This window comes from Colias croceus, chromosome 3 (assembly GCF_905220415.1).
Source record: "Colias croceus chromosome 3, ilColCroc2.1".
NCBI lineage: Eukaryota > Metazoa > Arthropoda > Insecta > Lepidoptera > Pieridae > Colias > Colias croceus.
In genome coordinates this window covers 13,063,504-13,082,810 of record NC_059539.1, presented here as the reverse complement: position 1 = coordinate 13,082,810, position 19,307 = coordinate 13,063,504, and the positions used below count along the sequence as shown (strand labels likewise).

At 35.8% G+C, this 19,307-nt stretch overlaps 1 protein-coding gene across 2 annotated transcripts in view; it reads right to left on the bottom strand.

Moving 5' to 3' along the window:
- LOC123706484 (protein spire) overlaps nt 1–19,307 on the bottom strand; it is a 92,454-nt gene that overhangs the window by 54,265 nt on the left and 18,882 nt on the right. For both annotated transcript variants that reach the window (XM_045655789.1, XM_045655790.1), the window contains exon 2: nt 8,386–8,423. In XM_045655789.1, the coding sequence (XP_045511745.1) occupies nt 8,386–8,423 (38 nt within the window). The remainder of the gene's footprint in view (nt 1–8,385; nt 8,424–19,307) is intronic.

Below are 19,307 nucleotides of genomic sequence, written 5' to 3'. Positions count from 1 at the left end.
ATCTACTATAATGTGTACACATTTATATGTCTACTTGCTACATTCTAACAATTTTATGAGAAATTAACTGACGAACATTGGAGATGAGATTTAGAAACCTTGTGCAGACAGTTCTTCGAATAAGGACACGCTTTTAAAATTGGAAGAAAAGACCAGATAAAAATGCGAGCCGTCACGGTACGCCGCGCCTGGCAGATGGTAACAATCGATATTATTTGTATTTCCAATTTAGTGAAAACACTACTGCATAATATAGACTGTATATGTATACTTATGTGTCGCAGTCATCTTTTTGAATTAGGTTCATGTTTTTTTTAATTACACCGAAATATGATCCCCGCTTCAACAGTCTTCTTGTCGACGTTTCGAAAAAGTAAATTCATTCAATGAACGCGCTAGTCATTCAACAATATGCAGGGGATATAATACACTCACCGGCACGGAATCTTGGCCACTGCAAATTTTTGCGTAAAATAACACTATTTCTTTTCTACTACAAAATTCAATAAAAATTTAATCAAAACTAGTTACTTTAATGTTTTTACTAACTTTTACTAATAATTGGAAGTTAATAAGAAGTACTACCGAGTAGATATGAATTAAACAAGAATTTACGCTTTTCCTGTGAAATTTAAATGATTTATTAAAAAATGCTAAAAAATTAGAAAGAACGTTTCCATAAAAAAAATTGAACCTTTCAATAAAGGGTGTTTCCTTCTCTTGCCTTAAACACTGTTTGCATCCAGTCTGGCATACTCTAGAAGACATTTTTGGAGACCACTTGAGCTATAGTGTACCAAACGGCCCCAGCTGTATTTCTAAGCTCATCTAACATTAGTGCTGGGTTGGAATCGAACTTTATGTTTCTTTTAAGCATGTCCCAGATGTGTTCTATTGGATTAAGATCCGGGCTACGAGCTGGCCACTCCAATTTTTCAATAATTACCTCTTGAAGGTACTCTTATACGTATCGTATGACACGCGGACGTGCGTTATAGTGTATAAGTAGCAAATTTTCTTCACTGATAAACCTGTAATAAGGCTGAACATGTTCCTGGAGAATTTCCTCGATGTACCTGATCAAATTTAACCCATTATCTACGATAAATAACTCCGTGCGAGCATCGGAACTTATACCTCCCCATACCATTATTGACCCTCCATGAAAAATCGCATTTTGAGTGTGGTGATGTGTGAAAACCTCTCTTATCGTCTCCTCTATACTGACTGTTGGCTATCAGAAGCTCGTAAAGTGCCTTAGCAGCCATCTGTGAACACCCCACGAGCGCACTGGCTGTGGGTCCAGTTTTCATGTTCTCGTGCAAAACGAAGACGTGCTTCTCTGTGATGTCTGAGGAGTTCTGGACGGCGTGCTGGTCTGCAAACCTTCAAATTAACTTCTTTCATTAGTCTTCTCTCCGATTGCTCTCTCACATTTATTATCCTGGTGTTTTAGAGCCGGTGGCGTATCCTAAAAACTGTCAGAAAGCCATTTCTGAGTATCTCTCGAACAATAAACGGGTCTTCTCGAGCTGATGTGCACCTCACACCTTCATTTCCTGGTCTGCACATGTGGCTGCCAGTCTCCTGGTATCTTCTCCATGCATAGTGCATCGCTGAACGAGGTACATACTGTACATTAGGTACTTTACGTTGCGGTAGTTATTGGTCTATCATTGTGATGGCCTGAGTAGGTTGTTCAGATGTTAATGGCATTTTTTATTGTTTGTTATGATCATTGACTACAGTACAACAATAACAATATCTTAAAACGGCATAAACAATATCAAAAAAAGTTTAAAACGAACTATTCGTAACTTCGGCTTAACCGCACATATCACAAATTTCGAGTAACTCTTAAAAAGTGGTAAAAGATTATTCTCAAACTCAATGATTTCTTACCATAAAATTAAACAAATAATATGTTAACATATCTGCATACAAAAAAATCGTGAAAAACACTTCAAACTTTTTTTATCGGCAAATTTGTAAGTGGCCAAGATTCCGTGCCGGTGAGTGTATTATGTTTACTTCAATACGAGTTTTATGTATATGTTATAGTCAAACCCCGAAGCTCGGGCACTCGTAGGCTGGAATGGTCAAACCTAAGGCATAATGACTTTGTCAAAGCCCATATAAATTGAACATTTCCGCCTTTTACTAAAAAAATTTCGTCAGTCGTTGTCTAGCTAAGACGTCTTAATGCGCGCGTGATGCCTATATGCTATATGCGTTCGCCTACGCCCGCTACTGCTGCAGCCTTCAAAGGGTGAAATTCAAATGTATTTCGAATATTGCCCGACGGCTTTTGCCAAACCTAAGATAAACCAGTCCTTCCGCGAAGAGGTTGTGTTTCGGGATTTGACTATAACATATTATATAAATAATTCCCAGACAGATTATCTAATTAGGAGACAATGCAGACAATGAAGACAATAAATCAAACAACAAGCATTAACAAGCCTACTGATGACACCTCATCTTTAGGACTCGGATCATTGCGACACATCCTCATTATCTAAAGAATTCATAAACGATTCCAATTGGAACTATATTTATTTAATATTTTTCCTCAAAACTTGACAACAAAGTTCCATCATTAAACTTAACTACTTATTATTAAAAAAAAATATTTTAAATAACTAAACTCTCCGTTTGACATCATAATAGCCACAGAACATATAATATATTATGTTCTGTTATAATAACAATATTGTCGACAGCCGTTCCCTATATAAATGAAAATGCCATCGTCAAAGCCACAATAAACATTCCGTCTTTTTATGAATCTATCAAACTATACCCAAATCACTTTAGCCGTTACGGTAATGTAATGTAATGTCATATATTTAAATGTTGTTTTTTTATGACAGGATAATATTATAATAATGAACGTTACTATGACGTTATGACGCTGTTATGCGCGCCCCGACAAAGTGGGCGTAACGAATTAATTGTTGTTTTAGTAACAGTCAACAGATCGATTCGGAGATCGCTATCTGCCGCGGCCGGTGTGGCGATGAAAGTTTACAAAAGAGAGAAAGGAACAATAATGTAAACATAATGAGCTACGAATGTATGGCGACAGAAATACAAGTAGAGCCGGAAGTGTGCGTGTGTTAAACGTAATAATTTATGCAACACAACACAAATTCAACAAATGCATGTAACTTATAAACAATGTTTTATAAAATAATAAATATAAACTATTCCGGGCGGCAGGTCGGCGCACTCGTTGGCGTACTGTCGCTAATTCGCCACAAGCTATCATGAGCACTAACGGGACGTCGATGTGTTTATTAAATTTCCCGCTAATGCATCTGCTTCTATCAAATTACTGTCAGCTTTATGTACGGAGTGATTGATTACTTTTAAATTAATTCGAGTTTGTATTACACGATACCTGATCCTAAGCGCACTTGCGCTTTGAGGCACTTAATGATATTATTATTTTAAACATTTATATTTTCCATTACTCGAGGAGAAATATAAAACGGTTTGACTTTTTATGCAAAATACCACAATAATACTCATTGAGATAATATTACTACGTATGGAGGAGACACCACGAACAAAATCTGTGCGCCATTTTTTTGCTCTTAGTTTTAAAAATTATTATCTAGTTAGGTACTTACCGATGAAAAGTTATCTTTTCCGTATTATTTGTGCAATATCGTAACACACACGAATGCATATTTGATGCGTTTCACTTTAAAACAAATAAAAAATGAGCGTGCAGTTAAGCCATATGGCTTATGCTGAGCGGAACATAAGTGATGTAGGCGGTGTCGTCTCCATATGTATATCTCAATGATAATACTAACGCGGGTCAATGGACAGTATTAAACGCTTATCAAGCTGAAATGGAATGCAAATAAATGCATAACAGGCGTAATTATAAGAAACAAACATCATAATAGTATATTACATGCGCAAATAATAATAATAATCGATTCACTTTCGCTCAATCGATTCCTATCACAGCGACTAGCGAGACTCAATCGAGTGACTCTGCGGTATCTTGCGGCGCAGCCGGCCGCAGCGAGGAGCACTCCCAGCCTCCCGGCCGCCACCGGAGGGACGTCCACTCGCAATCGGTAGGGTTACATTTCATTCACCGCAGGCGATGTGATTGAACCCAGAAGGTATCCTTGAAAACTAGTTGCGCTAATACAGAACTACGAACACCATGGTAAATATTAAGGAACGCTGACTTAATTCTAACTCTTAGGAGTTCTGAATACCTTGCCTCACTTCATAGTGAGCCAGATCGAAGTACTCGTGATAAATAAAACCAAGACATAAGAACAGCTTCATTAACTGTAAATAAATGATAGCTGACTTATGCCCGGTTCCTATATTCAACGGATCGTCATAGTATCAAAGCTACTATCCGTTTTTCTAGAACTAACTACGAGTCGTTATTACCGTTCCACAATTTTATTTCTTGACGTGCTATCGACGGACATCCGTTGGTCATAAAAATACCGAGCCCTCTTCACTCACAGATGTGCGTTTCGTTATAAGCCAAATTGAAATTAAAATAACACAAAATTCAGGACAAAATAAGTTAAATATACAGCCGAATTATAAACTTTAAGAATAAAGTTTCTTATTAATAAAGAACTAATACTAAATAACTATATATTTGTAGACATCTGCGTGATAATTTTCCTTCTAAACAACCTAATGCGTTACACAGAAAGCAAAAACGGAACGTTTTTCTCGCGCACGCGTGCATTGCTTGTCAGTTGTCAAATTATTGTCATTCATTGTTGATTGATGATTCATTGTCAAGTTTTATAATTAAAGAATAACAATACAACGACCACTGTTTATATATTTATTAAAAATGGATATTACGCCGGTAAGTACGCCTTTATATTTCTTCTTTAAAATCGTCTGCCGCTTACTTTTTGCTTCGGACACTTTTAAAGTCAAACATATATTTCTGTTACAGAAATCGAAGAAGGCTATGAGTAAAGACGAGATTGCTCAAACATAATAAGGATGATGGACAAATATTATGAAGAAATAATTGAAATACTGAACACACAATAATTGAAATACTGAACACACAATAACTAATTAATTTTTGTATATTATTAAGCAATATATCTAGACATACGGTAGAAAAAGAATTTGTTAGGTAGTGCTAAATGTAAATCTTATGTAAAAAATGTATTTAGTTCAGAGAGCCTATTACAGCGTTAAGGAATATAATATAGAAGATGATAATCGATGGAGGGTTGTCGTGTAAGAATCACAGGACAGTTCTTTGGCATATATTATGTAGTTACATATTACTATGTAAAATTAAACTGTAATAAAGAAATAAAACTTTTATTCCATTTTATTATGTAAGTACTTTTATTTATTTTTTATTATTTACAATACAATGTTTAAAAAATTGATTTCTACATTGCAAACATAGACATACATATAAATATACTAGTGGTCCGCCCCGGCTTCGCCCTTGAAATACTGAACACACAATAACTAATTAACTTTTGTATATTATTAAGCAATATATCTAGACACACGGTAGAAAAAGAATTTGTTAGTGCTAAATGTAAATCTTATGTAAAAAATGTATTTAGTTCAGAGAGCCTATTACAGCGTTAAGGAATATAATATAGAAGATGATAATCGATGGAGGGTTGTCGCGTAAGAATCACAGGACAGTTCTTTGGCATATATTATGTAGTTACATATTACTATGTAAAATTAAACATAGTTATAAAGAAATAAAACTTTTATTCCATTTTATTATGTACTTTTATTTATTTTTTATTATTTACAATACATTGTTTAAAAAATTGATTTCTACATTGCAAACATAGACACATATATATACTAGTGGTCCGCCCCGGCTTCGCCCTTGGTACATGTTTATGTTTTCTTTCCATAATAACCATCCTCGTACTTCAAGGAACATTATAAAAAAATAATTATCGAAATCGGTCCACCCGTTCACGCGTGATGCCGTGACCAAGGGAAATAGGTCTGCCACTGATATCGATATTGTGCCTAAAGCATAGAACCTCAGCGTCAACAGTAATTGATGTTATGGAGATACCCCATGATTCCTGAAATGACAACATAAATTAGGTATGTAATAAGGTTAGACGTGTTTGGTATAATATTAATGCCTCCATTAAACTAACCTGGCTCCTTTTATTCGTACGTCTGGATAAATTTCAAGAAGTAATTGTTCAACAGATTCTTTATCAAGTCGAAATCTCAATTGAAATTCGTGAGAATCCAGGGTCGCAAAAAAATCCACTCCTTCTGTATAATATATACTCTTTCACGCCCACTATCTTCTTCCGAAATTCGATATAATATTAAACACTTCTCTATCACTATCTGAACTCCACATTTCGATATTGAAGCGGAAACAATGAAATAGTAAGAATTTAACCGCCCGAAATCGACGGGTAAACAAAATGCTATACGAATAGTAACTTTGACAGCATAATGACATTAAAAATATTTATAGGAACGCGATAAACTGTCTTCTCCATACAATATGCTTACCGTTCGTTAATAGTAACCCTCCCATCCGTCAGTAGGAAGCCGTCGGTAAGTTGCTTGACGAGACGTTTTTTATAGGAACGATTTTCGCTTACGCTTGGTTAATAATACTACTATTCGTAACTAAAACGGATCGTTTTTCAAATATAGGAACCGGGCATTAACCGCATAGTGGTGTGTTAGGTAACCGAGCGGCGAGCACGGACATGTTAAATCAGGAATTGAATTTAATTACCAGTACACTTCCAAGCCACACTCGCACCGAACGAACACTCTCGGAATTGTCTTAGCTGCTTCCGATACAACTTTCTATTGTTTCTTGGCGAAATTGATTCTTGCGCACATAACAAAATCACATAAATGAAAAAATATACAAATCTGTATGTGTAAAAGTATAATATTACAAATCCTTAAATTTGAAGCGATAAAAATGTGCAATGGCTTATTTAAATTTGGTGTAGAAGCACCGATATAATTCTAAGGGGTATCAGTTAACCACTTTCTCTTCAGATGTCTGTCGACTTTCGACAGAATAAAAATCAATCTTTGTCATCCAACCTTCAGCTTCGTGATAAGAAATTTAATCAATTTTAAATCGCATCTCTCATCATCTTTCTTGTTATGCATCTCTGTAGGTCTCGCAGTTATTGAAGCAGATTTAGTACCTGTTCTCATGACAGGGGGTGAATCTTCGGGAATGGCAAGGGGTGCGCGGGCGCAGGGGTACGCGCATCAGGCGGCTGTCAGGTGCAAGAGTGATGGCGCGCGCCGCTCGTAACTCTGGGTCCCGTTCCCGGCTGCGGCCGCTCGACACGTGTCAACAGCCAGTCTACATTTCCGCGTTTTACTTGCTCTCTTTCATTCAACCGATTTATAGTAGTGTAGTTTCAATGATCACATCACATTTACAAGCAAGTGAGATTTCATTATTGCTTTTTCATGGGTATCTTTTGTGCAAAACGTATAAAATGACACAGAGTCGGTAGCCACAGGACGACTTGTGTGGTCGACCCTCGACTCGTGAATTTTGACAGACTTTACTACAAGTTTCATCAGCTGCTCCGAATATGGAGCAATAAGGTCGGCATGGACATCGAGCCCAGAATAGCCAGGGCTCATGTAGCTAATAATTTTATCTGTAATTAGCTCGGGAGTCTCGACCACACTTGAAAGTACTTTTATTATGAAAGGACGATCATTTTCGACATCGACAATAAACAGCAATGTTTTTAATATTTTGTAAATTATGTACCTACAGTGTAAACCTTTCGATCTACACATGAATCAAAACCAAGGACGCATGTTATCTTTCGATCTTATCAAATATATAATATAAGCTTAACAAGTTAAAACATCGGACAGGGAAACACTGCAGATGCTGCGTTTAATATCCGTGCCTGGTAATTAAATAAATAGTGTCATTGCGTTAATTACCAACGTTAATAGAAACTGGAAAGCTGCGCTTTCATCGATGAATCAAGTACAGCGAAACATTTCGAGTGAACTATTTACGGGCAACGAGGTGCTGCGATGGACGGCTCAGTTTGGAGCCGCCGCGGCGCGCGACCCGTCCCCAAGAGTGCGCACGGAGTCACGACTCGGCCTGCGCGCGCCCGCCACAGGCCACATCAAACGGATCGCCCGCGCCGATACGCAGCTTTTTGCCAGTATCACACTGACACAAACATTTTCACGGTGAATCATGTAATTGGTTGTTATCATCAGATGAGTTTATATATTGTACTGTATAAGTTTCGTAAGTACAATACTTTGAAACGCAAAGCCATCTAAAATAGCTCATCCACTCATGTCACTATTTATAAGGTGAGGTTAAAAAGTGGAACTCACCTCATATTCTGATTTAACACGCTGTCTGCTGCTGTCATCTGGAACAAAATAATAATCAATTAGTGAAATTCAATTAAAAGTGGTATTATATATGAATTCTTACATGCAGTTTTACTTACTATGTACTACTGACGGAAATTGTAAGAATATTGTGCAAAATGTTTATAATATCAACCAAAATCAATTTGAAATATATTTAACGTGAATGATACATTAAAAAGGAAATTAGTAATCGTTTATTTTAGTGCTTATCATGACAAAACCTAAACTCGTTTAGCTGATCGCAACTTCGTACCAGCCCCCACAATATCCGGGTGATAAGTAAAACTCACGTTTTCAACTTTTGTGTGTTAAAACTATTAAACAAATTTATTCTATTACCTTATTATCTAGACTAGATTCAACATTGCGGATACATAGAAGGCTCAATTGTCTAGTTTTCTTTACTTTCGAGCAGAGCTGTTACGAACAATCAGATATTCATATTTCACGCAAATTTCACCAGATCTATTCTATTGTTAGTTGCTCAACATGTGGAGCCAGTTGTTCCCGTAATCTGGCAGTCGGTTCCAGTCTAGTAACTGTTAAGTTTAGTGACTGGCAGGAGCTGCTGCGCCATCGCCCGGGGTCGTCGCCCTCCTAACATCTAAATCATGTCTCGATATAGATATCGTTAACAATAGGTAAGAATTGTTCTAATTCCATGGCCTTTAGCAAATGGACGATTTCACAATCTTTCCTCTAGTTAACTAAGGCTTTTGACGATATTAACACAGTAACAAATATTAGCACGACAGGACCGATCCTTGAGCATCTCGCCGATAAGAATTTTCTAACAACGCAATAGTACAATTGTCAATGGACTGCATTTATTGGTAAATGCATTCGCGGAACCGCAAGCTGTCGCACAAAGATTTGTTTAGCAGTGACAGTGTTTGCTGAGGGCGTTCACCCGCTGCTGTAACGTTACGTGTGTATTATAATATGTGGCGCACTATTATGGCAATTTTGGCGCAGTTACCGTACATACGGTTACGAGAACACGTCACTGAGTACTGATCGAGAATCTTCATCGATTTTAATGTCGTGGGCAGTCGAAATAAAGTCAAAATTATGAATTTTTTTGCTGTTACAGTATAAATGGAACTTGCTATAACATATTTAATGCGAATTTCAATAATGATACCATAAACTTGGCTCGAGCCTTGAACGTTGCATGACACGGTTATCCTTCACGCTTCTAATTTTAAAGGCGTTTTTAACGTTAAACAAGGAATTCTCATCAAAATCCTATTTATAGGTAATGACTCAAAAAACAAAATGAACGTAAAAAGTGTTACTAATAAGGAAGATGCTAACAAAAACACTAATGCTGATTACAGGCGCTCGATCAAAGCTTACAAGGAGCCGCGCTTAGCGACGCTGCACTGCACAAACAGCAGAAAGACTTCTTATCTGAACTATTATTATAGTCAAAAAGACTCCCAGAAAAAACAAATATAACTCCATAATTTAATGTAAATTTCATGGGTATACTTATAAATTGATAATATGTAAATAATAATATAATACAATTTCGTCGAAATTCGCCTACAGAGTTCCAAAAAAGGAGCACCCACGGCTTAGGTTTTTGTATGTATGTATTTATCGCGATGCCGCCTCTGCCGAGCTGGTGTCAGGTTCCCCAACTGCGCCCGCTGGCAGCGCACGGCCGGTGGGCGGTGCGTACATTCGCTTATCATTCGTTCATATTATGCTCACCTATGTGACTAATGACATTGTAAACACTTGTAAATTTGTTTTCGAGGCATTGCTGTTTCGAGCACGTTCTTTATTAATCTATACAGGGTGACTGGTAATTCGACGTGATCCTTCAAAGGGGTTATACTAGAGGTCATTTGCAACAAATTAAGTCCAGTTAACCAGGAGTCAAAAATGGATGGTTATTTACCTATTAGGATGGAATTACCAGTCACCCTGTATATACGTATATCGGCTCAAAACATAATATTGTATTCAAAAATATCTTCCTTAATAATATTTTGACGAAATAAACCAGTGTATTAGCCGATCTGAATCAGAGAGTGGTGCATGTTTGTAGTTGTACGATGTGTCACAAGTCGCAACAGACAAACAGACGAGCCGTGCACAACGCTCGGCCGCGTCTGACCGACGAACGAGACTAATATCACAGCTAATATTATTACAAGATTAAACTGCTCTCTCGCGATAACTGATAACGAAATTGTAACACGCAAATAAATTTAACCAACCCATAAAGGGTTATGCGTTTCGCTGTAATTTTGCAAATAAATTTATTTGTTGCATGCTTGATATTTAATAGAAATTAGACCCACTGTAATTAATTGATATTACGTTACACGATATTCGAACGCAACGCGTAACTATGATCAATGATCATATTCTATTTGGAAACAGTAAAGTGGAAACAACGTGTAGTAGTATTAATAGGTGCGTGCGAGCACAGTTTACAAAATAAACAAGGTCTCGAACCCAAAGGTTTACACTAGTACAGGTTTACGAGAGAGCAGCCAAGCTATTGTTTTGTGCACGACCGGTATTTCAGCCACGTGACCCGCCTCAGGAATGTGCTACAAATTTTCCGAGAGAACGTGTGCGAAATCTGCTTTCATATAAATTCTTGCTGGACTTTCCATGAAATCGTGAATATTTTCTCAAAGTGCTCGTCTCCTCTTTTTCTGTTTAAAACACAGCTCAAACATGTGCCGCATTAAGATTCACTGTAAACAATAATAATTAGGACACGAAGACGTAACTAGGTTTCGATGAGTGCGGGGATTAACAAAAAAAACAGTAGATTTCGTCAGATGACCCAGTTGGCTGATAGCGATAAGATAAGCACTGTATCGTCACTGGGACGCGGGCGCAAGGGCGCAGACCTTGGCGGTGTGGCCGCGTCCGCGATCGATGCGCCGCCCTAGCGCGGGGCGAACAGAGCCGTGAGTCAGCACGTTCGACGCTCATATTCAGCTTACACTGCTAACGGCCCATATCGCTCACTGTTAAGTGAAGTCACATCGCTTTCCTTCCCCTTGGATATTCATTCGAAGTGGACGTATTTTTTGTTTAGATTTAAATTTAAAAATAATTTATATCAAAGTAATTCAGTGTGAAATAATAGGAGTGCATAAAATAAAAGCAGTGCTGCCCAAGTAATGCGTGATCAACTCGCCTATGTAAGTTTATCTAGCAGAGGTCTCGCTTAACTGGACGGAATGGTTATTTGTATGAAATCATCGATCGACGACCATTATACAAGACCCCTCAGCTTGTAATGCATAAACGATAACTGTTCGATACTTCTGCTTTCCTAGTACATTTGTTTCTTACTTGGAGTGTTATTTTAAATGAAAGATAAGTTTGGATTCTAAATAAATTGTAATTAAAAACACCACCTACTATTTTATGATATCCTGGTATGAGTAAGAGTGCATATATTTTTTAAAATAAAAATGCCGCTAAAACGAACTCCTCCAAAAACTAAACAAATGATTAATATTACTTCCGAGAACATTTCATCTGCTGCGACAGATACCGAGACAGAGGGCGCTACTTGTATTATGAAGCAAAGAACCCGTACACGGAAAAGACAGCATGATGACGAATTGTCCTTATTTATGACAGAAATGAAAAGAACTTTTGATGAATTTAAAGAAACTGTTATGTCGGATCTCCATCGGTGCCTGAATGAATTCAAAGAAGAACAAGAAAAAAAGTTTTCTGAATTAAATAGCACTGTGTGTGAAATTAAATGTCAAAATAGTTCTATTATGGAGACTGTCACTTTCATTTCTAAGCAATATGATGATATGAAAATAAAATTGGATTTATTTGACAAGGAAAAAAAAGAATACCAACACCGTATTCACTTACTAGAGAGTAAAATTGAACATTTGGAAAGAAATCAATTTTTATCAACTATAGAAATTAGAAACATACCTCCACAAAAAAAGGAGAATACGCATGATCTTTTAGGAATTGTATCTAAAGCCACGAAACTAATTGGAGTACCGCTTAATCCGAATGATATTTCTAACATCTTTCGCATAGGTTCGAAACCAGAATCAAAACCAATAGTGGTTAAGTTTTCAAACGTTTTTATAAAGGAAAAGGTTTTGTCATATTTCAAGAAGTACAACAAAGATCAACAGGAAAACAAACTATGCACAGCCGATCTCGATATTGTTGGTAATAGCAATAAAATATATATATCGGAATATCTCACTCCTAAAACAAAAAGACTATTTTTTCTTGCTAGAGATTTTGCTAACACATCTGGCTATAAATTCTGCTGGACTGCGAGTGGAAAAGTGTTTCTACGCAGGAAAGAAGGTTTACCACCAATTAGAATCGAAAGAGAGGAGGATTTGGATCAACTTAAAGCCCATCATAAACAGGACTAATATATACTTTTTAGACATAACTTCTCTTCATTCTGTAATTTATGTTATATTGGTATTTTTTTCTTTCTATTATTGTTTAATAATTTGCAAAATCTTCTTGAGCATGTATAAAGTTAATATATATCTACTACACTCTTATTACAACACAAAAACTACACCTAAAAACTTACAAAAACACGTTAACATATATGTACCTCTAATACGTATAATCTCATCAAGACTCATAATATTTATATCGGGTTTTATAGTATGGCATTTATTTTTCAACTCTTTAACTGGTCAAATCATGAACTCTTTCAGACCCTTTATTTACAATAGTTACTTTATTACTGTTCTTTATATTATAATACCTAAAAAATGGCTTCGTTAAATGATATTCAAGTAGATCTTGATATGGTGGCGATAGCTGACTCAAGGGTTTGCGATCCTGACCAGTGTATCACTTTTATAGACTGTTTAAATGATAAACTAAAAATAATGACGCATAATATTCGTAGTATATACAAAAACATGGATCAATTGGAGCTCCTACTAGACAGTATGGGGTTAGATTTAGATGTACTGGTTCTGACGGAATGTTGGTTGTCCGAGGAAAAAGATCCTCCGAATCTTAAAGGCTATAATCATCATTTTTCAAACCATAATATTAATCAAAATGACGGTCTTACTTTATATATCAAAAGCGATCTTAAATATCAAGTAAGGGAACCGAAATTTGATGAAGCGAATTGTCTAATTCTAACGGTTAATGACTGCGCTATTATTGCTGTCTACAGGCCTCCATCTTTTCGTTCCACTGACAAGTTTTAAACGGCTTGGAAACTGTCGTGAATAGTGTGAAACATGTCAAAAATATAGTTTTAATCGGTGATATGAACATAGATATCAAGACAGATTCTAGAGACAGAAATTCGGGTTCTTATCTAACTCTAACCTCTCAGCTAGGTTTATTGCCAGCTCATACCATACCTACAAGAGAATTGAATTGTTTGGATCATGTTCTTTTAGGCTCTCATTGTAATGCTCAAGTATTTATTATAAATTCTTTCATAACTGATCATAGACCGATTGTGCTCACAATGGACACCAATGCACATGCTGTCAAACCTATGATCTCTGAGAACTCTATAAATAGGACCGATTGGGAAGAGGTTTCTCGTGATCTAGATAAAATCGATTATACTACTATTTTACAGGCTACGAACGCAAACACTGCTGCAAACATATTAGTTGACACCATTAAAGAAATGATTCATAGTCACACCAAAAAAATTGTTAGATCTAAACGCAAAAAATTCTTAAGCCCTGGATAACCCCGGGTATACTAAAATGTATTAAAAACCGCGATAAATTGCATATTAAATCTAAAAAACAGCCTAACAATGAAATTTTAAAGTTAACTTATACTAGATACAGATCTTTTTGTAATAAATTACTGAAAAATGTCAAAAAAGCTTATGAGAAGTCTAAATTGCAAACATCCCTTCATAATCCAAAACATTTGTGGCGGTCCCTAAAGGAAATTGCTCAAATTAATATTAATAAAAATTCCCCAACACCTTTAATAAGCGGTAAAGAATCTCCAATAAATACATTAAATAATATAAATAGGTATTTTTCAAATATAGGTCGGAAATTAGCTGAAAAAATTACTGATTGCTCTAGTTTCCAGTCACAACATAAAAACGCAAATTTAAATCCTCCCTGCAACTCATTTGTACTGCTCCCCACTAGTGAAACCGAAATTATATCAATAATAAACAATTTAAAAAATGATTCTGCTACTGGCTGGGATGGTATACCTACCCATTTTATCAAAATGAACAAAAATATTTTGGCTAAGCCACTAACTAAAATTTTCAACCTTTCCATTGAAACTGGTATCTTCCCTAACTATTTTAAGAAATCTCTCATAACCCCGGTGTTTAAGGGCGGTGACAGGAACAGTGTCGAAAACTATAGACCTATATCAGTTTTACCAGTTTTCAGTAAAATTTTTGAGAAAATTATAAATAAGAGATTGATGAACTTTTTTACTATTAACAAGCTTATAGCTCAAAATCAATTTGGTTTTCAGGCGGATAAATCTACAGAGGGAGCAGTATTGGACTTAACTAATTATATAACCAATAAGCTAGATAAAAGAGAAAAATGTATAGGCATTTTCCTCGACTTAACCAAGGCTTTCGACACTGTTTCTGTTCCTATCCTTTTGTCTAAATTGGAAAGTTTTGGAATACGCGGGGTTGCACTAAATCTTTTTACCGATTATTTAACTGACAGAACTCAAAGAATTAAAATAAATGCTCTTGTGAGTACCGACATGCCTGTACTTTATGGCGTTCCGCAAGGCAGTGTACTCGGACCTAGTCTATTCTTAGCCTACATCAATGATCTGTGTCTTTTAAATTTAGACTGTTGTAAAATAATTACATTCGCGGATGACACAGTCCTGCTTTTTAATGGTACAAGTTGGAGGCATGTTTTTCAACACGCGCAAAGTGGTTTTCAAATCATACTGGACTGGCTTCGTTGTAATAAGCTCACAATAAACCTTAAAAAAACTAAATATATTAACTTCAGTTTAAAAAATGATGTTTTGCCGATGGACCTCTCAATTAAAGCTCACACTTGTAATTATAACAACCTAAGTTTGTGTTCGTGTCATACAATTGAGAATACTAACAATATTAAATACTTAGGGGTTATTCTGGACTCCCGTCTGACGTGGCATCTGCATATTAATAATTTGTGTTCTCGTACTCGTAAACTGATCTGGACCTTTAAAAAACTCCGTCAGGTAGCCGAACTTAACCTTCTTAAAACTGTTTATCTTTCTCTCTGTCAGAGTATACTTAGGTATTGTATTGTAGCTTGGGGTGGTACTCATAAAACTGTTCTTCTACCTTTAGAGAGATGCCAGAGGTCAATACTTAAGGTGTCAGCATTTAAGCCAGTTCGTTTTCCCACAAATGATATATATAACCTATTCAATGTCTTGTCTGTTAGACAACTCTATATACTAGACACTGTCCTTAAATTCCGTAATCAAATAGATATTAATGTAAAATTTTCTAACTTAACGCAGCGTTCAACTAGAGATGTAATAAAACAACAAACATTCAATACGACCTTTTTCCGTAGGCAATTTCTATACCTGGGACCACACTTATATAATGTGATAAATAGAGAGTTGAGAATAATTAATTTATCTAGATACAAATGTAGAGAAACTATAACTAAGTGGCTGCTCTCAAAGAATTACTATAACACAGAAAATGTTATTATTTCTAGAACCCGCTGTTAACGTGAGAGTTTAATTCTGCTCATACTCTTTACCAATACATGAACCCACACTCATCCAATCATGCACACACATAAAAACATGATACACAAACACCCACACTCACACACTCATACACTCACAAACACACCCACAGACACAAACTTTTACATTATATATATATTATTTTTTATTTTTTGGATCTCTGTTTAAATTAGGTACGTCAACATATTTCTCAACTATAACATTGGAAGGTCATCGGTACCCGTAATACAGACTATAGTCTAGTACGGGACCATCGTTTTTTTCTATACTTTGTAATTGAGGTTGTGAAATAAAGATATTTTTATTTATTATTTTATATTATTTCAAAATTCGGTCCACTTCATTCACAGAGAAAATGATGGACGTCAATACGATCATAACCATAAATTCTGTAATTTTCCTTTAATAACGACGCGAAGAGATGATAATTTCCCGCGTGGAGGCTGGCACCGGCGGCACTGGGGCAGAGGCTCGAAAGTTAATTGTACCGGGCGATATGGGGCGAGGGCTTTCTCTAGCGCGCCTGCGGGGAAACCGCTCGCAGTAATTACTGCATTACGGCAGCCGCGCTGACTGCTGACTGCTGACAAACACGGAACCTGCTCACTAATTATTACCAATTAAATTATCCAAGAGTTATGTACTGCACTTTGAATCAAATCCGATTGGCTTGTACTAAATTATTAGATTACGGAGCTGTTTGATATACAGCTAGTTTCTGTAATGCACAATATATGTAACAAAATTCATTACGAGGCTCAAAAACCCATAGTGATTCGAATCTTAATAGTATCCGCGCGTATTTCTTACTGTGCAATTTCTGATCATTTTATAGCGCACATTATAAAAAGAAGTAAACATCGAACAAAGGCTTCCCATGGAGTAAAAAGACGTGTCGTAACTCAATATTAGATGCATAGCAATCGAGTTCCGGATGTGCTATCTCAATCGCATCGCTCACAAACGAAACCGTAATAACATTGCCAAATAAACTCAATGTTAGAAAGTCGCCGTAAAACACATCCACGATCGGCAGGAGTACGCTTATACAATTTCACCGGGCTACGGTCAAACGACCATAACTAGCAGTTGGAGATAGCCCCAAACAGATCGGCTCGAACAATGCCACAAAAAATTGCACGTAATTTGGTAACTGTTCCACCGCACAACTTTCTGTTATCGAGCTGAGTTACACCGCGCCTCAGCCTGAACAAAAACTGTAAACATATTCAACTATGTATACTCAATTGATGCATAAGTCTGTGTTAACTTGGTGTAAGTAAATAAATTTCCGTCTGTGACCACTTTCGAAATGTTGAGTCAAACAAGATGATTATTATTAAAATATGTTTATTGAATGATAGCACTTTAAATAATCATGTGTTACAAAATCTCGTTTATAAACAAAAACATTCAACGCTCGTCCTTGTATCACCTTATCTAATATGTATTTCATAACTAATTATATACCTTATACGATGATGCTCACGCGTGGAACATTCCCAGTTGTGGCAGTGAGTGATAAAGCGAATATTGACGTTATCGGGTAGAAGAACCTCGCGCCTCCGGGTCAGACCGGGTAGCATTATTAAAATTTATGTTTTTATAGATGTTCGCACGTCATCCGCGATATAAAACTGTTCGGTAAGTCAATAGAGAAAATAAATGAAATGGAAAGTCCCGCAGCGGGCGGCGTGGCGCGGACCGCGCGGGTGCGTGCGCGTGGCCCGGGCGAGGGCCACGGTAGGTATCTAGTCTTTCATTGCAGTCATGAGGTAATTCCAAAAAGATCAATCTATTATGCGTTTATAACAAAATCAATTATTTTGTTATAAATATACACTACTGTTAGAAACAAATCCCCAACTGGCAACCCAAACCGAGGGGGTGGTTATTATAATTTATAAGGACCTTTCTAGGTTGAATTTAAAATCACTAAGACTACAATATTTGGGAGAGTGATTTATACGTGTGCCCTTCAAAGATAATGTAATAATGTATCTATCTACTGTTAAAAAACTTACAAAATCGAATGTATTCATTAACAATAATAAATTCAACAAAAGATTATAACTTCCACTGTAAAATGTGTAAATATCACAATTAGAAATTAAATTGTAGATGGAAACCATTACATATTACCTCTATGATGGAAACTTAGCTTTTGTTTATTTCTATTTTCACTGACCGTATAATCACAGTTGACAGATATATACTACGTACATACAGTTAGGAAACTAAGCCCCTGCGATGAAATTATGACGTATAGGCTATAGCTAAAGGGCTGTAACCTTTTTGATATTTAACCGACTTCAAAAATAAAGGAGGAGGTTATCAATTCGGCCTGTATATTTCTGTTTGCTTTTTTTATAGTTGATTTTGTGGTAATTTTGAGATTAAAACCCGTTAAAATACAAAAATGGTGTAGCCTAAATATGAATTTACAAGAAGAAACAATCCGAATTAATACAGCTTGTAAAAGTAAATACGTTTTTATCAGTGCTATATTTCGAAATCTTGTTTTGTTATGGACGCCGAAGGCTATTTAATGTACCTAAATTATTTATAATGCTTGATATTAATTGTATGATACATATATTCAATTATTATTTTAAACCAGAATTTACAATACTTGTATGTAGATATACTCAATTATTTTTAAAACGATAAATTAAATTAAATTAAAAAACACAAAATATGCAAAAATAAATTAAAATTATTATTATACGAGCATAGAAACTCTACCTTTTTGATTTAGGAAGAAAAAGAAAATAGTTTGACAGGCTTAGTGCTTGACAAAGTGGAGACGCCACGTATCGATAAAAATACAATAATAATTATAATATCTATCTTTTCCTTCCCTAATATTTACGTAATTATGCACATAAATTTAAACAAGATTTTTTAAGGTTTTTTTAGCTCTTCTAGATTGCGTAAAAATAGATGCGATCTTTAAACAGAATGGACTCCTAATAGTGACTATTTGTAGCTATTCAATTATTTAAGTTTTAAACGAAGCGGGCGAAACTGCGGGCGAAAATGAAGTCATAAATTAAAATCAAAATCAAAATTTAAGTACAAAAAAATTTTTTTTTTTTTTACAGCAATATTATTAATTCAAATAATTTGACTTTTATAGAAAATATTAC